At 41.5% G+C, this 22,692-nt stretch overlaps 1 protein-coding gene across 3 annotated transcripts in view; it reads left to right on the top strand.

Moving 5' to 3' along the window:
* The window catches only part of VPS53 (VPS53, GARP complex subunit), a 170,677-nt gene that overhangs the window by 84,235 nt on the left and 63,750 nt on the right, over positions 1-22,692 (top strand). For all 3 annotated transcript variants that reach the window (XM_021711355.1, XM_008056040.2, XM_021711356.1), the window contains one exon: positions 16,060-16,161. In XM_021711355.1, the coding sequence (XP_021567030.1) occupies positions 16,060-16,161 (102 nt within the window). The remainder of the gene's footprint in view (positions 1-16,059; positions 16,162-22,692) is intronic.

Genomic DNA, 22,692 nt, shown 5'->3' with positions numbered 1-22,692 from the left:
CCTCGAACCCGCGGGCTCAGGCAATCCACTCACCTCAGCCTCCCAAAGGCGCGGGATTACAGGCTGAGCCACCGAGCCCGGCTTATTTTTTTTCTTTTAACAATTGGTAACAATAGAGAAACAATATGATTTAGCTTGATTCTGCTGTAACTTAGTGATTTGCTTTCTCTGTTAAATGAGAATAATAGACTATCCCTTAGTAACAGAGTACTAGGGAGAATAAACAAGATATAAAACCCAGAAGCCATAAAGAAAAGTACTGAAAAGTTTGACAACATAAAAAGAAAAAAAAAATCCTGTTTGGAAAAAGAGACCATTAGCATATTCAGGAATAAAAAACATAGTTTAAGCTATATAACACAACCAATTAGTATGTAGCACATATGAAGAAATCATAAAAACCAATAAGAAAAAGACAAGTAACCCATTAGAAAAATGAGTAATATATATATATATATATATATTTTTTTTTTTTTTTTTTTTTTTTAAAGAAAAATGAGTGCAGGGTCAAACAGACAATTCATTGAAGAAATTCAGTGGACTATTTAAATGTACATGTCCCGTGAAGCAATAATTTCACATCTAAACACGTAGTCTTCAAAAAAATATGTATATATACAGAAAGATGTGCAAAGAAAGAGGTGAATTGCAGCCTGAAAGGCAAAAGAATGGCATATTTCTATAATGTCCATCATTGAAGAATGATTACATAAATCATGGTACATCTATACTGCAGAATACTATACAGCAGTTTAAAAGTGTTAGAATGGAGGATGGATTTTAGATGTGCTAACATGGAAAAAAATTCTCTCAGATACTTTGTTAAGTGCAAAAGTGAAGTTCTAACCCAGTACATATGGTATGATTCCATTTATGTAAAAAGCAAAAAGCATGGCTATGTGAAAGGAAAAGTTCTGAAAATTGTAAGAGTGAATGTCTCTGGGGAAGGAAGTTAGTTGAGAGTGGGGTAGAGAAGCAAAGAAATGATTTTTTTCCCTTTTACTCTGGTGTTTTGTTTTGTTTGAAATTTTCTTATACAAATGCATTTACATACTTTTTGTATACTTTTAATAAAGTCATTTTTCAATTTTCTAAAAATGAGGGAGACACACTAAATCAGTGATTTCCAAACCCTTTCTTCAACAAAATGTAATGTGGAATCTGAGCACAACAATAGCTAACATTTTTTTGAACATTCACTGGGTGTCCCACAGTGCTAGGTGTCTTTACCTGCAGTTAGTCACTTTGCTTCACCAGCTGGAGGAGATTGGTGCTATTCTCATTTGAAATGTATCTAAGTCACAGAACTAATAAGTAAAAACATAAAACGGAGCTACTCTGATAGAAGCAGGAGAATCAGGGTGGTCTTGAAGTTCCACTCACTTGTTCACCCTCACCTCTATGACCTTTTCTGGCTCCCCCACTTTTGGTACTAACATCCTGGGACTTCAGTGGAATTCCCGCTTTGTCCTACAAGACCTGCCCCTCAATGTACTGGACTACAGAGTTGTGGCCGCAGCTCAGTTTCAAGACAAGACTACAAAGGCCCTGCCTTTCTTGGGCTCACTAATAACTTTAATAAAATAAAATGCAACTAGAACCATAAAACATTCTTTTTGTACTGGCAAATAAAAAAATATATACTTCTCTCCTTGCTAACTTAAGTTCAAAATGTCTTTTTAGAACAGGGGGAAAATATAGGCTACAAAAAGGGTGAAAATGCCCTTAAAGAAAATGCAAATCAGAAAAGGAAATAGTAAACAGAAATGCCATTGAAGGAAGCATGTCTCTTCTGAGAAGTATGAGATTGACTTCAGTACCGCCCTAGTTTCTTTTCTTTTTCTTTTTTTTTTTTGAGTTGTGGCCTAACTCTGTCACCCAGGCTAGAGTTCAGTGGCACATCATGGCTACTGCACCCTCAATCTGCTGGGCTCAGATGATCTTTCTGCCTCAGCTTCCCTAGTAGCTGGGACTATAGGCATGCACCACCATGCCCTGCTAATTTATTTATTTTATTGCAGAGATGAGGTTTTGCCATGTTACCCAGGCAGTCTTCTCACCTCGACCTCCCAAAGTGCTGGGATTATAGGTATGAGCCACCATACCTGGCCCATCCTGGATTCTTTTTTTTTTTCTTGAGTTGGAGTCTCACTCTGTCACCCAGACTGGAGTGCAGTGGCCGCTCCCGGCCACCGCAGCCTCGACCTGCTGGGCTCCGGCGATCCTTCCGCCTCAGCCTTCCAAGTAGCCGGAATTACAGGCATGCACTACCACGCCCAGCTGATTTTTTGATTTATTGTAGAGATGAGGTCTCGCTGCCCAAGCAGGTCTTGAACTCGCGGTCTCAGGCAATCCACTCACCTCAGCCTCCCAAAGGCGCGGGATTACAGGCTGAGCCACCGAGCCCGGCTCCATCCTGGATTCTTTATGCTGGCTCTCTTCTTTGTGCTACCCAAGCCATGCTTCTGGACTAGTTTCAAGAGATGTATGCAGCTCTGGGTTCAACCCTGCAGAGATTTGCTTGGGGACAAGCAGGAAGTTTAAGCATGGAGCGCAGGCAAGCCCTGGGAGAAGCACCCTGAGCTCCCATGACCTCTGGCTGGGCAGGATTGGTAGAACATAAGGACAGGCTCTGTGAGCCAGTAATCCAGCTAACCAGATGGGAAATAGGTCCTAGCAAAGGATGCTTGAACATTAGTGCCAAACACCTGTTTTGAGTCATTCTTCACCTCCTTTGCCTGGACCATTCTTCCTGGTGCTTTTTGGTTAACATTTAGGGAACTAGAGGATCACAGGAGAATAAATGATCCTGTTGTGTCTGATGACCAGGGTAGCCTGTGAATGTGGGTCTGTCCAAGGATACTCTGGAGTTCTCACCTCTGCAAGGAAATCCCCCAAAAGTCAAAAATACTAGCATAGCTAAGTCAAGGAAGGCACTCTGGACAGGCTGAGGCTGCTGAACAGGGTAACAAGGAAGAACACCATGAAAAACTGACAGGAGCTCTGCTTAAGTTTGCAAAGACAATGCTTTTTTGTAGAAAACAGGTACAGAACTGTCAAAGTGGCAGTTGACTGTCAGCCACCTTCTATTCCAGGAAGGACAGGGCTGGAGGTACTTGTTTCTTAGGGGCAGCACAGCCCTCCTCTGCTTTAACACAGTCCCAGACCAAGCTCCTGAACTGAAGCCTTTTCATCTCCTGACAGTTGCTGTGCTCTGTGGTGGTGGTCAGTGGTCAGCTAGGAACACTTGAGTCTTCTTCCCCATTCTCTTTCTTTTTAGTCTTTCATGTTTGAAATTTGGGGGCTGAACTGGTTTGTAAATCATTCCTTTAATTGTTCAGTTGTTGCTTTCTTCTGTCAAGCTAGCAGGGAATTTCAGATTATAAGTCCTTGGCCAGAAAATCCTACTGAATAACTTGAGCTCTTTATTTACCTACCTACTTGGTCAACTGTCTCCTTTGCAGGCTTCTCCAATTCATTCAGCTTCTTTAATTCAGTCTCTTCTCTCAGACCATTCTCTGTGCCAGTTATCATGTCCTGGCAACCGTTCTGCATTCCAAGTCCTGACAATGGCTGCCCAATGCCATCAAGGATTTTCCCTTAAAGATGAGTTTCTAGAAAGGCAACAGAACCCTTATGGCCACTTTACCAAGGCATGTCAGGTCTTGAAGAATCGGTTCACTGCATCTCTGCCATGGGGAGATGCAAAGGTTCACACTGTAGGTGATGTTCACATTGAACCTGATCCCTGCCATCCCGTGGCTCTGGGCCAAGTAGGGCTTTCTTCACTGTTATTCTACAGCCCGCAGTGGCAGGGACCCTGGTGAATTTGTCATGACTACTGGCTGTGCTCCCAAAAAAAAGCACTGGGAAGAGGCCAGGTTGAACCAGGCCAGGGTTCCAGTGGGCCTAACTCCCATTCTATTGTGGGGCATCCTACCTGAAGAGTTGCTGCTTCCTGGCACCTTGCCACCTCTCCATGCTGCTTTGCTTCCAGGATATGCATTTTTGAAATTCATTTTGATCACCATGTTGTTTCAAGGTATCAGAATAAAATATGAAATGAACCAAGGTATATCTTGGTACCCTTTAATATATGCCAAATCTTATAGAAAGTGACTGAATTCCTTGGAAAGGTATCCTGGAGCAGATAAGAAGTCACCCAAGAAGCCAGGTGGCCACGTCCTCCCTTGCTGCTCCTCCCTAGGTTCCACCACCTTCTTCATTGTATCATTCAGAACCTTTCAAGTTCTTGGAGGCTGACAGTGAAACAATGAGGATGCTCTTAGGAGTGTGACTAGCTCTCCAGGAAGATCTGCCACCGCTCAGCTCCTTTTGGCTAGTCAGTGGGTGCATTATCTTTTGCTCTTTTTCGAGAGGTGCGACTTTGACATCTGATAGAAATTTAGACTGAAAGAGCCTGGCTGGGCACGGTGGCTCATGCCTAAAACTCCAGCACTTTGGGAGGTGGAAGTGAGAGGATTGCCTGAGCCCATGGGTTTGAGACCAGGTTGGGCAACTTGGCAAGACCTCATCTCTATAGTAAATGAAAAAATTAGCTGAGCGTGGTGATGCGTGCCTGTAGTTCCAGCAGGTGGGGTCTGCAGTGGCTGTGAGCGTGCCACTGCACTCCAGCCTGGGCGACAGAGTGAGACTGCGACTCAAAAAAAAAAAAAAAGAAAGAAAAAATGAAAGAGCCTGAAGGCCAGGGTTTGTTTTGTTTTTACTGGACTAGCCCTCACAAGTTTTACAGTGTACTGTGCTGTAACTGTTACTTGAGGAAGTGAGCTGCCGATGCTTCCAGTTGCTTCTGCTTCTGACCCTTTATTCAAGATAGTCTGTAAATTAAAATGCCTTAAAATTTAAAGCAAATGGCTAGATGTGATGTAACTATATCCAGTTGCATTATTAGCTACTTGGTAATTTGATTCAAGGTGAACAATTATATTCAGCCTTCTGCTGAAAACATGGTAGATCAGATTTGGTTTTTCTGTCTTACCAGTTGGAGAGTTTTTTTCTTTAATAAAATAAACAATTTTTTTCCATTTCATACAGTTGGATTCCCCTTCCTCTTGGCCATTGTAAGTGGAACTGTCCTTTGGGTTATAAGGGTCATTTTAACATACATGCATTCTTACCTGGTTTTTAGAATTACATTATAAATATACAAACTGTAGGTATAATTTTCAACCAAGCAGTCTGAGAATAAGACCTTTAACAAAAGACTCAGTACTTATGAAATCCCACATAGAACGTCTCACCCTACACCTCAAGCTTCTAGCAACAACACTTACATTAGGGAGACTATATATTAGAGGGTACAGGGTTTCCCATTTCTGCCCAAGGACTTCTGTCTTCAATATTAATGTAAATGTCCAGAATAGACATCCATAAAGGCAAAAAGTAGATTAGTATTTGCCCAGGGCTGGGAGAAGAGAACTGAAAGGTACTGCTAAGGGGAGATTTCTTTTTGGGGTGATAGAAATGTCGTAGAGTTGGACAGTTGGAATAGTGACATAACCTTGTGAATATACTAAAAACCACTGAGTTACTGTACATTTTAAATGAGTTTCCTGTGAAATTTTGCTATTTTAATTATGTCTCAGTTTAAAAACTAGAACAAACAGAAAAAAAGTGTGTAAAGTACAATTTTGATGGTATTAAATATACAGAAAGAACACACAGCTGGGCTCGGTGCCTCAGCCTGTAATCCCAGCACTTTGGGAGGCTGAGGTGAGTGGATTGCCTGAGCCCACAGGTTCGAGACCCATCCGGGCAACATCTCTACAATAAATCAAAAATTAGCCAGGCGTGGTAGTACGCGCCTGTAGTTCCAGCTACTTGGAAGGCTGAGGCGGAAGGATCGCTGGAGCCCAGCAGGTCGAGACTGCGGTGGCCAGGATCGGCCACTGCACTCCAGTCTGGGTGACAGAGTGAGACTCCAACTCAAAAAAAAAAAACATACCAAAATCCTCTTACCTTCCCTTACCTGATGAGTTTCTTTCAGTGTTTGGAAACACTTCATAAATGCTTCATTGATACTAAAAGAATGTATTCTTTCATTTGAATAACACTCTAAGAGAAGATTAACTTTTATTTGTTTCTGAGAAGAGAGTAACACATAGTCAAGATGGAAAATTTAGAAATTATAAGTAAGAATGGATAAGCAGTTAAAAAAAAGCTGACCGGGCGCGGAAGCTCACACCTATAATCCCAGCACTTCTTCACCTCGGGAGGCCGAGGTGAGAGGATTGCCTGAGCCCACTCAACTTGGCGAGACCTCATCTCTACTGTAAATCGAAAAATTTAGCCAGGCATGGTGGCACACATCTGTAGTTCCAGCTACTTGGAAGGCTGAGGTGGAAGGATCACCTGAGCCCAGCAGGTCAAGGCTGCAGTGGCCGTGAGAATGCCACTGCACTCCAACCTGGGTGACAGAGTAAGACCCCAACTCAAAAAAAAAAAAAAAAAACAATCATAGGAATCAAAGGATATTGGTGTGTTCTTTCTGTATATTTTACACTATCAGAATTGCATTTTACATACATTTTTTCCTCTGCTTATTCTGCTTTTAAATTGAGATATAATTAAAATAGCAAAAATTCACAGGAAACTCATTTAAAATGTACAGTAACTCAGTGGTTTTTAGTATGTTCACAAGGTTATGCCACTATTCCAACTGTCCAACTCTAAGACATTTCTATCACCCCCAAAAAAAATTCTCCCTTAGCAGTACCTTTCAGTTCTCTTCTTCTCCCTGCCCTGGGCAAATACTAATCTACTTTTTGCCTTTATGGATGTCTATTCTGGACATTTTACATGGAATCATATGTGGTTTCTTGTGCCTGGCTTCCTTCACTTTGGACTATATTTTCAAGACTCATTCATGTTATAGCATGTATTAATACTTCCTTTTTTATGGCTGAATAATATTCCACTGTATGGATATATAACATATTGTCTGTTCGTCAGTTGATGGACATCTGTGTTGTTCCCACTTTTTAACTATTATGAATACTATGGATATTTGTGTGCATGTTTTGGTGTGAACATGTTTCTATCCCTGTGAGAATATATCTAGAAGTAGAATTGCAGGGTCATATGGTAAACCCTATGTTTATCTTTCTGAGGTACTGCAATCTACTTTCCATTTTATATTCCCTTACATTCCCCCCAGCAATGTAGGAGAGTTCCAGTTTTTCTACCTCCTTGCCAACACTTATTTTCCTTTAAAAAAAAAATTACAACTATCCTCATTAGTGTAAAGTAGCATCTCTTGTGGTTTTGATTTGATTTTTCCTAAGACTAATGACATTACACATCTTTTCATGTGCTTATGGGTCATTAGTATAACTTATTTGAGAAAGGTCTCTTCAGGTATTTTGCCCATTGTTTACATTGGGTCCTTCGTCTTCTTATTGTTGAAGTATAGGAGTTTTAAAAATATATTCTAGATATTCTTTGTATATCCTGTCATATATCAGGTATATGACTTGCCAGTATTTTCTTCCATTTTGTGGGTTGTTTTCATGCTTTCAATAATGTCCTTTGATATGCACAAGACTTCAATTTTGATGAAGTTTAAATTGATCTTTTTTTTTGTTCTTGCTTGTTTTGGTGTCATATCCAAGAAACTATTGGCTAATTCAAGGTCACAAAGATTTACCTGTTTTCTTCTAAGAATTTTATCATTTTAACTTTTACATTTAGAGTTTTGATCTATTTTGAGTTAATGTTTTATATGATATGTATATACAATTTTATATTCTACTTTTCTTTTTTTTCTTTTTCCTTTGAGTTGGAGTCTTACTCTGTCACCCAGACTGGAGTGCCTTGGCACACTCACGGCCACTTGAGCATCGACCTGCTGGCCTCTGGCGATCATTCCGCCTCAGCTTTCCAAGTAGCCGGAACTACAGGCACGCATTACCACATCTGGCTAATTTTTTAAAATTTATTGTAGAGACAAGGTCTCGCCAAGTTACCTGAGCTGGTCTCAAACCCGCAGGCTCAGGCTGAGCCACTGAGCCCAGCCCTCTTTTTCATATGTCATTATTTTAAGTGCTTTCTCAGTCACTATGTAAGATTTCATTATATACAATATTCCACAATTTCCCTAATTATTATTTTCTCATTGGACCCTTAGTCATTTTTTCCATCTATATAAATAAGGCTATTCGAACAAAAATTTGTCTACGAATTTTGTTCACATTTGAGGTTACTTTCATATGATACTAGTAGAATTGTAGGGTCAGAGGTGTGAGCATTTTCAGAGTCCAGAGTGCTAACCATTACGCCTGTGGACAAGTATGAGCGTTTTGTTTTTTTTTTTAGTTGAAGTCTCACTCTATCACCCAGGCTAGAGTGCAGTGGCATGCCGCTCACGGCCAACACAGCCTCAATATGCTGGGCTCAGGCATTCCTTGTGCCTCAGCCTTCCAAGTAGCTAGTGTACAGGCATGTGTCACCACACCCGGCTAATTTTTTTATTTATTGTAGAGATGATGTCTTGCCAAGTTGCCTAGGCTAGTCTCGAACCTGTGGGCTCAGGCAGTCCTCTCACCCTGGCCTCCCAAAGTGCTAGGATTATAGGCGTGAGCAACCGCACCCAGCGGTATGAGCATTTTTAAGTTTCAAATAGCCTCCCTTTTAAACAACTTTCTGGATTCCTTTACTTTTGCGTTTGAAAAATTTTTTATTATTGACACCTTGATATCATGCTTTCTGAATTCCTATCAGTTCTTTTCAGTGCAACAGCTTGATCTCTCTCCGCACTGAGCCTTGGTGTTAGTGATGATATATTAAGATTCAGAAGAGGTATTCACTCAGTGTTACTACGCTTATAACTGGTATAAAGGTGTTACTCTCCCAAATAAAAAGATAAAGTATTCTAAATTTATTCTGTATTTTTTTAAAGACAGAATCTCACTCTGTCACCCAGGTTGAAGTGCAGTGGTATGATCATAGCTCACTGTAGCCTCAAACTTCTGGGCTCAGGTGACTCTCCTGCCTCAGTTTCCCGAGTAGCCGAGACTATAGGTAATGTGCCACCATGCCTGGCTAATTTTTTTAAAAATTCAGTTAAATTAAATTAAATTTAAACTTTTTTTTTAAAGTTTCCACTCCTAGGTATATACCCAAGAGAACTGAAAACATATGTTCATATAAAAACTTTCACAAATGTACATAGCAGTACTATTCTCCATAGTCACAAGGTAGAAACATCCCAAATGTGCATTAATGGACAAATGGATAAACAAAATGTAGTATATCCATAGAATGAAATACTATTCAGTCATAAAAGTAGATGAAGAACTGACACATATTACAGCATAGATGAATCTTGAACACACTATCTAAGGGAAAGAAGCCAGACATGATATGACTGAGCTGGAGTAAAGCATCTCATTTAAATGAGAGGTCCAAAATAGGCAAATTCATAGAGACAGAAAGAATTGGAAGGAAGATTGGAAAGTGACAGCTAATGAGTATAGGTTTCTTTTTGGAATGAAAAATGATCTGGAATTAGATAGTGATGATGGTTGTACAACCTTGGGAATATACCAAAACTCACTGAATTGAAAATCACTTTTAAATAGTGAGTTCATGTTATATGAATTACATTGAAATTTTTTTTTTTTTTTTTTGGATTGGAGTCTCTCACCCTGTTGCCTAGGGTGGAGTACAGTAGCACACTCACGGCCACTGCAGCCTCAAACTCCTGGGTTCAAGCAATCCTTGCTCCTCAGCCTCCCAAGTAGCTGGGGCTTCAGATTCATGCCATTACTTAGCTAGTATTCTTTTCTTTTCTTTTCTTTTCTTTTGTAGAGATGGGATCTTGCTATGTTACTCAGGCTGGTTTTGAACTCCTGGCCTCAAGAGATCTTCCCACCTTGGTCTCCCAGTGAGTGTTGGGATTACAGGAGTTAGCCACTGTGCCCAGCTCTGTTTGATTTTTAACAAGCATGTACTGCTTCTTTTTTTTTTTTTTTTTTGGTCTTAAGATGATTTATAACTAAACCCCACTCCAGTCTGAGTGACAGAGCAAGACCTTGTCTCTAAAAGAAATACACACACAAACAAAAAACCTCTAACAGAATTTTTTTTTAAATTCTGAAAGAGTTCTTCTTTTTCAGCTACTCCAGATCCAATTCCCCAGACGTATCCCACTGTTTAATCGTTTGGGATTTTTTTTTTTTTGGCTCTTACAAGCATGTATGTACACACATTCACAGGCTTTTTGTTTTATTTACAGAAAATAGAAAATGTTGCCTGTATTTCTGAAGAGGATTTTATTGAGGGCTTCTCATCTAACCAGCATTTTCACAAAGATTTTTCAATGTTCCTCTTTGTGCAGAGCTTTGGAAAAAGATGAGCTATTGAGTCAGGTGCTGTAGGAGAAAGAAACTACACATAACTGTCACAGTATAGGAAATGAACAGCTGGGCTCGGTGGCTCAGCCTGTAATCCCATGCCTTGGGAGGCTGAGGTGAGTGGATTGCCTGAGCCCGTGGGTTCGAGACCCGCCTAGGCAACTTGGTGAGATCTCATCTCTACAGTAAATCAAAAAATTAGCTGGACATGGTAGCACGCGCCTGTAGTTCCAGCTGCTTGGAAGGCTGAGGCGGAAGTCTCACTGGAGTCCAGCAGGTCGAAGTTGAGGTGGCCGAGAGTGGCCACTGCACTCCAGTCTGGGCGATAGAGTGAGACTCCAACTCAAAAAAAAAAGAAAAGAAAAGAAATGAACATTGTGGTAGCAAGTGAATGATCCCAATACTAGTAAACACCAGGTGTGCACAGCCCTGTGCTTGCCATCTTTACTATCAGCTAAAGCCCCTAAACCATCTCTTTAAGAACAAATTAGAAATTGGGCTGGAGCAAAGCATTTATGGAATGAGAAATGCAGAAATTGTGGAACTTTCATCTCATAACTGAAAGTTTTCTCCTCCAGGGAAACGAAAAAAGTTCGTCTTAAATTTCAGAGTTTCTTCTTTGATAATTTTACATGTCCAGCCAGGGCCTCAAAAAGGGATTTGTGCAGGCAGACTCAGATATGGATATGCTACTGACTAAAGCCAGACTCTGTCTTCCTAGCAGTAAATTAGATGGCCTGGCTGTCCATGGCCCTTATTGTGGAGGTGCTGGAAATCCCATGTGATTTAATCAGTAGGAATTTCTATGTGAAGAATTAATTTTGCTTTCCTGTAGTGACTGGAAATCAACTGTCATCACAACAAAGAGAATTAATTATTTTAAAATGGGAAAGTCATTTACTTCTTGGCAAATTTTTGGCTTTATTTAGCAGCCCAAGAATTCATGGAATATGTCATTTGAGTTACTAAGAAAACTAACCCAAACTTGTAATTCTCTATGGTCTATGACAGCTGCAAAGCAGGACGGAGAAGTGTGATCTGGTTGACTCTGACAACAGGGATCTTGTACAGAAGGCTGCGTTATGCTAGTGACTGTTCCCTGCAAAGACTTGTTCTTTTTTCACAGCAAATTAATCTGAGCAGAAGCATAGCCCTCTAGATAGCAGAAGTGTACATCCACACCTCAAGGTTTTGTAACATAATGTTGTCAGCAGGGTGGTGGGTGGCATGTGCAGTACTTTGAGGGCTTTGTTGTAGACAAGGGCAGAAGGGAGCAGTTCAGTGTGCACTTGTAAGTTGATGGGCCCATTGCTTCCATTTCTCGGAGAGATCCCAAAGAGACAAATAGTAGGGATAGGATTCTACTTGAGGTGATTAAAAGGAATTCTTTTTGCAAGACCTTTAGCCTTGTGTTCCCACTTCTTTCCCTTCTGGGAGTTGCTTCATTAAGAGAAGCACAACAATAGTCTGCCTTATTCAGTTGCTTATCCCCATTAAATACTGCTGAAAGCTCCCACTTACTGAGCTTTTCCCTGTGTGCTACACAGTGTGTTAAGCTGCATTGCTTAATGACAGGGATACATCCTGAAATATGTGTTGTTAGGCAGTTTTATCATAGTGCAGACATCATAGAGTATACTTACACAAATCTAGATAGTGCAGACTATTCCATGATATTCAATTATAGTCTCATGGAACCACTGCCATACATGCAGTCCACCATTGACCAAAATGTTATTATATGGTACATGACTGTATATCTTGTGCTCAAAATACATTTCCTCATTTAATCCTCATGACAGCTCTATGAGGCAGATTAATATCCCTTCACATTGCAGAAAAGAGAAGTGGGACTTGGAGATGTTAAGCAACATACCCAGTAGTAGAACCAGGGTATGTTGCTCAAAACCATGACTCAAAACCATGCTTGTCAGATCCAGAGCCTGTGCCCTCACCATCACATGAGAGTCCTCATCTTGGTTAAGGGCAATACCAGCTACACAGTTGCTCAGGCTAAAAAATGAGTGATTCTTGACTCCTTTCTTGAGTTCACCTCACTTCCACTCTTTTGGTTCTATCCCCTAAATATGTCCCAAATCTGGGTACTTTTCTTACCAACTTAGTTCAGTTTCCCATCAGCTCTTGCCCAAAACACTGTAGCAGCCTCTTAAATTGGTCTTTTGCTTTCATTATAGTCCATTCTCCCACAGCAGTGGTTGACATTTTAAAAATCCAAATTAGATCATACCACTTCCCTGTTTAAAGTACCCCATGGCTACCCAATTACAGTGAGAGGAAAATCTGCCCTTGCCACGGCCCACAACAGCCTCTGTGATTGGGCTCCTGCTACCTCTTTACCTCATGTCTCTGTCCTCTTTTCTGTCCCTCAGACTCACCAAGCTCTTTCCAGCCTTTGACCTGGTCACCCTGCTGAGAGTACCCTTACCCAGATTCTTTCTGACTAGCTCCTTCTTGTTTTCAACTATCACCTCCTCAGAGAGGCCTTTTCTGATGACCCAGTATTAGAAGCACTTCCCCACCCTCATGCCAGCCCACCCTGTTCCTAAATTCTTTTCATCACAGCGCCTCCCTCCCTGTCTGTCTCACTCAGTGCATAGAAGGCGTCTTGCAACAGAGTAGATGCTGAGTACATAATTGTTGAATGAATGACAAGTTTATAGTATTTCCTGTGCCCAGATATTCTTGCTTAAACACTATTTCCTTAGGGAAGTTTTCTGTGACCCTCTGTTGCACGCTTTTGTAACAACTGCTCCTTTTCCTTCTTGGCCCTTATCCATGTTTGTGTAATTATTTGATTAAAGCCTGTTTCCCCCAGCAGACTCTAATCTCCTTGAGGGCAGAGAATAATCTGTCTGGCTCACTGTTTGACTCTTAGTGCCCAACACATTCGTTTGTTGAGTGATGAATGAATCAATGAACTGCCCTTGCTGTCCTAACGTGGTCCACACTTGGAATGTGTGTGCCACAGATGAATGAACCTGTAACTCCTTCGTGCTCATGACTCCCCTTGGTCATTTCATCAGTGTGTCAGGAGGGACTGACTATGGGTACAGGAAAGAAACCTCGGGACTTCTAGCCCAGTACACTAAACAAAAAGCCCCTCTTTTACTGCCTCAGATATCGCTCTGCTTATTCAGTGCTGCCTTTTATGTTTTACTTCTTGCCGCTTTATTTATTCACTTGACACTCTACACCAGGGAGAGTAGAGCCCAACAACACCCTCAATCCACTTCACTGGCATTTACTTTTTGCCATGGTTTCCAATAACACATTATAATTATGAGATGTTATTGTCAGCCTTGGAAGACTTAGCAGTAAATGAGGAACATTTAGCTCAAAAATTCAAATCCTGTTTCTATCACTGAATGATTACGCAGAAAACTTTTTTTTGGTTTTGTTTTTTGTTTTTTTGAGTTGTAATCTCACTCTGTTGCCCAGACTGGAGTGCAGTGGCCGCTCCCGGCCACCACAGCCCTCGACCTGCTGGGCTCTGGCAATCCTTCCGCCTCAGCCTTCCAAGTAGCTGGAACTACAGGCACGCGCTACCACACCCGGCTGATTTTTTGATTTATTGTAGAGATGAGGTCTCATCAAGTTGTCCAGGTAGGTCTCGAACCCACGGGCTCAGGCAATCCACTCATTTCAGCCTCCCAAGGCGCGGGATTACAGGCTGAGCCACCGAGCCCAGAAAACTTTTTTTTTTAATTTGTTTTTATTATTTATAGTACTGAGACCTCAGTACCTTGCCCAGGCTGGTCTTGAACTCTTGACCTCAAGCAATACTCCCACCTCAAGCTTCCAAAGTGCTGAGCCATGCGCCTGGCCTAAACAAAGGTTTTGACTTTAGTTAACTGACTTGATTTTCATATCTACAAAGGACCAAGAGACTTAGAATCATAGTGCCCCAACTTAACAGCATGATCCCAAAACCCAGATGAAGCCAGTGGAATCAGGAATCTAATTTTATTAGCTAATTTAATTTTTTATTGTTGTTGAAAATTAAACTTGGAAGATTCTCTTTCTTACTATTCCCATCTCCCTAAAATGCCAGCAACCCTTAAAGAGATGACTAAAGCTTAGAAATATTGCTTTCTAAAAATAGCTCTAAGTTTATAGAGATTTTTTGTTTCTCATATCAGGTATAGAAGTTAAAGTTTGGAGTGTGCAAATTTGAAATGCTTGTCTGGTTGTTAGGCCATATTGTTCCTCACCAGGATATCACAAAAATCATTGTCTTCTTAATGATTACCTTGAGCAAATGCAGTCATCACACGGCATTCTCATGTGCAAAGGCTGTATTTGTCTACATAAATAGTATCCAAGTGTTTTGGCCAAGAATTAAATAGTTGAAATGATTGTCAGCAGGATTGCCATAAAGCCAAAACCAGACCCAGGTGTGGTTTTTGGTTTTTGTGTCTAAGTTTTGTTTTTGGTTTTTTATTTGTAATAACTTCAGATGATGTCCTGGCATTTGGCAAAGTCATTCGCACTATCGTCCATCTGCTGCCCCTCTTGGCTTAGGGATTAGTTCACATTGATCCTCTGGTATTAGCTAAAATATCACAAATACTTTTAGAAACTCCTTCTCCATTTAGCTTCTTGCCTCCAGAGAGCCATCCCTCGCCCCATTCCCTCATTCCCAGCACCAACCAACCCCTTTTATCCTGCTTATCTACTTGGCTTCTTTTCTGCTAAAACTCCCAGCTTCCAGGTATAAACAACAACTCTAGGTCAAAATAGTAAAAAAATGACATTAAAAAAAATTCCAAAGAGCTGTCTCAATTCTGTAGTTGCACTGAAATTAACATCATCATGACCCTTATATGCATCATGCACTTATTCTAGAATTTCATACACTTTATCACATTTGATCCTTCAGATAGTCCTGTGACTACATCCTCATTCAGCAGATGAAGCTACTCTGACTCAGAGAAGCTGGATGCTTTGGCCGTGTCGCATGGATGGAGCTAAAACCCATGTCTCTTGCCTCCAACTTTCCCACTGGCCTGTGGTCCCAATCAGTGATATGTTTTGAAATAGTGGTCATATTTGGGAGCTGGGAAGTAATTTTTCTCAAGAAGTTTTCTGTTGTGGCTGTTGCAGTGCGACATATTTTGAAAGCGATTTCTGTCTGTAATCTAGAACACATGAGATTAGCTTTGTAGTTTGTTCTTACCCATCTGGCATCACTTATATGTACTGATACATTGCCAGTCACCAGAGATAGAATGGGGAGCAAGACAGACTTAATCTCTGCCATTATGGAGTCTAGAGGGCAGAAAACAAATAAATGGACAATTGCAGTATTTTAATAGCTACCTTTATAAGGCACATACAGCATGGATAGGAAGCATGTGACAGGGACATGTAACCCAAACCCAACAGACGGGGGAGGCTCCCAGAAGAAGGGATTTCTGACTTGAGGGCTGAAGGATGAATGAGAGTTTTAGCCAGACAAGAATTATCATGGGTGGCCAGTAAAGAAAGATGGGAAGGCAGTGTGAAGGCCTAGAACTAAGGATGTGATCCTGTTGCCTCCATTCTTGTTTATTAGATCAGATTTCATGATTTAACTATTGGGGAGAATTGGGAAAAGCAGATCAGTGGAGAAAGCTGTCAAATATGCGGAGAAAATACCTGTCTCTTTCTCATGTCTACTTAATAGAAAAAGATTGAGTCTCCACTTGCATCTACCAATCCCTTCCTGGAAGATGAGCCAACACCAGAGATGGAGGAGCTGGCAACAGAGAAAGGAGATTTAGATCACGTAAGTCTGGTTTGCGTTACTACAGGTAATCCATCTAATGTTTGTTTCTGAAAATGGGTCAGCTTGCTCCAGATTTGATCCTTCAGCTGTTGATCAAAGGCTCATTCAGAGATGACAGCTTTGGTGGTCTTTACAGAAGGCCTTTATCTGAAAGTGCATTTAGAAATCTGCGTAAAAGGGCAGCCTTCCCTGCCCCATGTCTCTGCTCACCACGAGGATTTAGCAGCACGTATAGGCTTAATTAGCCCATGCAGTGGGGCCAGCAGAATTCTGCTCTGCCTCATTCATCATCTCTTGAACTTGTCAGCTTAACTTTCAGTTATACTCTCATCTGGAACAGTGATGATGTGAGAGACTGAGTGATCCTGTGAAGCTAGCAGCACCATCAGCTAGGAGAGGCCTCTACACAGTGTAAGCTGATCACTTTGGGTCTGGAAGCCATTGGGAAGGCCTGGAAATATCTAAGTGACCAGTGGCATGTTTGGAGAGTTACTTTTCAGAGCACACCAGCACTTTAATTTCCTTTGGATTTTTCTGTCCAACTTTAAATTTCCTCTCCCTTCATCCTACAGAATGGTGTTTTTGTTTCACTGCCATTTTATGACGAGAAGTTCGAGCAATAAATCAGAACTTTTCCTTTCTGGATTAGTGATTCTTCTTTTTAATTTTCTATACTTGGCTGCTAGAGGATTATTTGATGTATTGTTTTGCTCCAGACACCACCAAAAGGGAGACTGACGGGGAAGACCAGTTTGGGGAAACCCACAGCCTTGTACTTTGCAACTAGCCCCACATCCCCAGCACAGCAAGGTTAGGTGCAGAAGCTAAGAGAACAGAACTCCCAGAAGCAGTTCTGAAGTGGGGTGATAAAATGTGTCTGGTCCACTGATTAAATAATTGTAATAAAATGAATACCTCACTTTTTTTGTTGTTTTTTTTGAGTTGGATTCTCACTCTGTCGCCTAGACTGGAGTGCAGTGGCCGCTCCTGGCCACCGCAGCCTTGACCTGCTGGGCTCCGGTGATCCTTCTGCCTCAACCTTCCAAATAGCTGTAACTACAGGCGCGCGCTACTATGCCCGCCTGATTTTTTGGTTTATTGTAGAGATGAGGTCTCGCCAAGTTGCCCAGGCGGGTCTTGAACCCATGGGCTCAGGCAATCCACTCACCTCAGCCTCCCAGGGCGCGGGATTACAGGCTGAGCCACCGAGCCCGGCTACCTCACATTTTTATAGTGCCTTGTAATTTAAAAGTCTTTAACATGTTCTCTTTTATTTTATCTTCACAATGCCTGCTCCTCACTTTGTAGGTGATGAAACTGCAGCTCAGAGAGGTTAAGCGATTGTCTCATGGTTGCACAGTTTTAGAAGTGGAGGAGCTAAGACTGGAAGTCAGGTCTAAAAGTCAGAAACTAGAGCTCTTTCCCAGTGTGCTTTAGTTGATACCTTCATGTTTCAGTAAAGAGTGGAGGACATAGAAATGAATCTCAGGAATAGAAGTGAATGAAGAGAACTAGTGACTATCTTGAAGTTGTATCCCAGGGACATGTAGGGTTAGATGTCGTTGACTTAAATCCATCATATTCTTGGCTAGTAGGGGAGAGAACAAAGCATTTTTTTCTAACTAAACAAATGCAGTTCTGACATCTTGGGAGCTAGAACTTGGATGGAAAGTGGGGTCTGGATGTAGAGCTCGTTTTTCTGATGTGCCCTCTGTGCACATCGGGTCCCCCGCTGTGAGCATGCTTTGTGTAATAGTGCCGCTATTTGCAGGGCCCTCGTGTCTCCCCAGTGGTAGTGGCTAATGTCATTTTCAAAAGTGAGCAGCTAAACACTCAGCACAGTGATCCCTGTGGCTAGTCATCTCTGAATGTTGCTTAACTAGATTGTGATAGTTAGACTTCATGCCTACAAAATCAGTTCTGCCAGGTAAAATATGATTTTTCTTTCTCTTGGAACTTTTTATTTATCATGGAAGCTTGAAGTTACTGTTGTGAGGACTAAGACCTGCTCATTCTAAGAAGACAGAACACTGATATCTGAAAAATACATGGATAAAACAGTATATGGTGGGGGAAATGCTGAACTCTGGTCTGGCCATTAACTGACCGTGTTACCTTAGATAGATTATTTTTCCCTCTAGACTTCCCTAGTTTCTTTATCTTTAGAAAGGGCTAATGATTTTCAAACTGTATTCCTTGGTGCTCCATTAAATGTCACTGTGGAAGCTGGAGGAGAACCAGGATCTAGGTCCCTGTAATCAGAGCAGTTTTATTTTGAGTCATTTTGTATTATAAACTTTCAGGTAAAATTTCCTTTGAACCAGGGCTTTTATGTCTGTTAAAAACAAAAAAACAAACAAATGAAGTTGTGGTAGATATACACAATGAAATATTATGCAGCCACAAAGAAGGACAAGCATACGGACTTCATAGCAACTTGGATGGATGTAGAGTCTATAATACTCAGTGATCTATCACAGTGACAAAGAACAGAGTACCTACCATATGTTCACTCATAAGTGGACCCTGAACATTTACTAATACTATAAGAAAGGGACTGGCAGTAGCAGGATACCTGCCAGGGTGGGAGTGGGGACACAGCATCAGTAAGGGTACCTGATCTCACACAAGGCAAAGTGGGGACCAAAGGGAGGCCCAAACTTTACCTGTACGATGTCTACTTATATTGTACACAGAATCCTGAATGGTACCTCACATCTTTTAAATAAAATATTTTAAAAATAAATAAATAAAATAAAACCCACAAGTCCATGGGCTGTTTGTTACTCATGAGTGGTAAAGCTTATACACCAGTGATTAACACCTGCTCACATGCCGTTCCTGACCTCTTGCTGCCTGCCTCACTGGCACTTGTCTTGCCTGTGGCTGATTAGGTGGGAGCTCCAGGATCTCCCTCTTCGCAGCAGTCTGTTGACTTCTGGAGCTGGGTACACAGCAAGTACAAGAGCCCTGTGGGAGGGACTCCACCGGTGCTAGTGGTGAAGTCAGCCAGAGGTGGTGGGAGGGAAGACCCCTAGTGGCTCCCTGGGTCACCTAACCCAATGCACTGCTGCAGTCAGTAAGCAGTTGGCCTTCAAGGTAAGGGTCATGCCCTGCTCGCTACTGCATCCTACGCCTGGCTATTGAAAAGGGAGAGTGAACTTGAAAAGAGGTATTTCATTTACAATGGGACCTGAACAATCAGTTACCAAGGGAGTGCCAGTGATAGAAAATGACATCTGAAAGGGAACTGGGGGTACTCAAAGTATAAAAAGAAAGAGAAAGAAAAAATAAGGAATTTCTAGTTTTAAAATGTACCCTTCTGGTGATCCGAGCAGTTAGATTTAATCTGTTTACATTGGATAGTAATAAAAGGAAATGGGACCAGCTGCAGACCTCCTTACTGTGACAGCAGTAACCTTTTATTATTCCATCAAACTCCAGGAGGAAATAGCTTAAACATCTGCAGCTTTTGGACAGAATTCACACACTCAGAAACTGAGCCTGAATGCTACTGCCAAATGATTTAGTATAGTCTTGAAGCTGAGAATCAACCCTTTGGGGAGTGGTTTAATGCAAAGGGAGACACCAGTTTGAGCTGATATTCCATCATCTATGATCTATACACAAGCACATTCATAAAGCAGCCATAGGCAGGAGGCAGCCCTACAGAAAAAAAGTAGAAAAAAGGAAACTTCAGGCAATGCCTTTCATTGTTCCCTCTTGCTTCAGTCACACTTAAAATGCTACAAGAGGACGTGGGTGCTTTGTGACAGGGCCAAGCATTTCTCCTCACTGCAGAAGAGTCTATTAGTGGGCAGAGGCAGGGCAGAGCAGTCACCTGCAGGGAGGGGTGGGATGCTATAGCACTGCCTGATCAGACAGCTTTCTGAGTGTCCTGTGGAGCCCCATCAAGTGCAGGACTTGGGGAAGGTAGACCAGGAGGAGTTTGTTGGAATATCATGTGGCCATTTTCTTTTATAACACTTACAGTCTGTAATTTATACTACCAAAGGAGCCCATCAGACTTATTCAGACATAGATTTTTAAAAATCATATATCACTATTGTGCATATATAAAAAGGAAACTACAATCAATATAAACACATGAAGACATTTCTAAAACCTCTTCACATGCAGGGTCCCCCAAGGGTGACAGCTAACATAACTACAGTGCATCATCGAGACCTGGAAATTGATCCAAACCCCTTTTTCACTCAGGCATGTGTGCCTGTGTTTTCTCACACGGTGTCATCCTCCGAGCTATGCAGGCTGTTGGTGATGTGGCACTTGAGTATTCCATTGCTGTCTCTGGGATTTTCTGCCAGACCACTGGTACCCATTCCCCAAGTTTTTATGTTATTCTTTACTTTAAAAAAAGTTAAACTAAGAGAAAAGTTGTAAGACTATTACAAGGAACTCCCAAACACCTTTCACCTGGATTCAGCAGTTAACATTTTTCTACATTACTTTATCATTTCTTCCCCACTTCCCCACTTCAGAGCAATTTGTAAGTTGGAAACATAATATAATGCCCTTTACCCCTATTTCAGCATGTATTTCTTGAGAAGAAGAACATGCACTTATATTACCACAGATCAAAATCAGAAAGTTTAACATCAGTACAATACTATAATCTATAATCTGTATTGCTTTATTTGCATTTCAGAAGGTAGCCATTTTTAAGTGATGAAATATTGCTAATAGTTGGGAAAGTACATGTTAATTAGCAAGTCAAGGAAGACAAATACAAAATATATATGTTGATTTTTAAAATGACAGCATTCTATGTTATGTAAAATCTTGTTTATAATCACCAGAAGTTGTCTTGCAGAATGTGAATATTTTCCTCAAAGAAAGAACAAAAATTATATATAAAATGATCATTATAATTCTTAGGATTGTTATATTTTAATTAATAAAAAAAATCTAGGTATATAACCATATTTACCAAATCTAAAATAATGATATCTAGTCTTATGAAGTTAGACAAATCATGTTTTTCTATTCATTTCACAAATCACCTTATTGAAAAGAATAAGCTAACAAAAAATAGATACTGACTTGGAAAAGATAGAACAAATGGGTGAGGGCCACCACCCTCATACTCCACCACGGATCCTCCATTTTATTTTATTTTATTTTTTTGAGTTGGCGTCTCACTCTGTCGCCCAGGCTGGAGTGCAGTGGCACACTCACGGCCACCACCGCCTTGACTTGCGGGGCTCAAATGATCCTTCTGCCTCAGCCATTCAAGTAACTAGAACCACAGGTGTGCATCACCACACCCAGCTAATTTTTTATTTATTGTAGAGATGAGGTCTCGCCAAGCTGCCCAGGCTGGTCTCGAACCCGTAGGCTCAGGCAATCCTCTCGCCTTGGACTCCCAAAGTGCTGGGATTACAAGCATGAGCCACTACTCCCGCCGGATCTTCCATTTTAAACTAATGGATGTGCAGAAAAATTCCCAGGGCATCTATGCACTGAGGTGTGGAGCTTTGGATCCAGCAAATTCAAACTCAATGAACTAGTCTTGTGTGGTGCCTGAGGGGCTATTGTATTCTCAGTCTAAGGCCTGACTCTGGTAGTGGCTTCCAGGTAACCAAACAGATAGCCCAGATTGTAGTTATTCTTAGGCATGACCAGAGTTTCTAGAAACCTGCCAAAAAATTACAGACACAGAACTTTTTTTTTTTTTTTTTTTTTTTTTTAGTTGAAGTCTCACTTCATCACCCAAGCTGGAGTGCAGTGGCTCACTCACGGCCACCCCAGCGTCGACCTGCTGGGTTCTGGTGATCCATCTGCCTTAGCCTTCCAAGTAACCAGAACTACAGGCACCCGCTACCACGCCCAGCTAATTTTTTATTTATTTTTGAGACAAGTTCTCGTCAAGTTGCCTGACTGGTCTTAAACCCGCAGGCTCAGGGCCATCCACTCACCTCGGCCTCCCAAAGTGCTGGGATTACAGGCTGAGCCACCGAGCCTGGTCAGACACCGAACTCTTGGAAGATGAAAAGGGAAAAGAGTTAAGTACAGGATTGAGTGGTCTCTGTCTAAAACTGACATTTAGGCTGGGCGTGGGAGTCTCATTCCTATAATCCCAGCACTTTGGGAGGCAGAGACAAGAGGATTGCCTGAGCTCAGGGATTCGAGACCAGCCTGGGCAACTTGGCAAGACCTAGTCTCTACAATAAATCAAAAAAATTAGCCAAGCATGGTGGCACATACCTGTGGTTCTAGCCACGTGGAAGGCTGAGGTGGAAAGGATTGCCTGAGCTCAGCAGGTCAAGGCTGTGGTGGCTGTGAGCATGAAGAGGAAGGGAGGAAGGAGAAGAAGAAGGAGGAGGAGGAGGGAAGGAGAAGAAGAAGGTGGAAGGAGAAAGGAAGGAGAAGGAGCAGGGAGACTTGACTAGGTGACAGATATATTTATGACCTTGATGGTTATGATGGTTTCACAGGTGTATACTTATCCTAAAACTGATCAAGGTGTATACGTTAAATTTGTAGAACTTTTTTTTTTTTTTTTTTTTT

Source organism: Carlito syrichta, unplaced genomic scaffold, assembly GCF_000164805.1.
Source record: "Carlito syrichta isolate Samal-C Ts95f unplaced genomic scaffold, Tarsius_syrichta-2.0.1 Scaffold302085, whole genome shotgun sequence".
NCBI lineage: Eukaryota > Metazoa > Chordata > Mammalia > Primates > Tarsiidae > Carlito > Carlito syrichta.
Note: the sequence above shows the minus strand (reverse complement) of the source record. Positions and strands in the feature narration are given on the sequence as shown.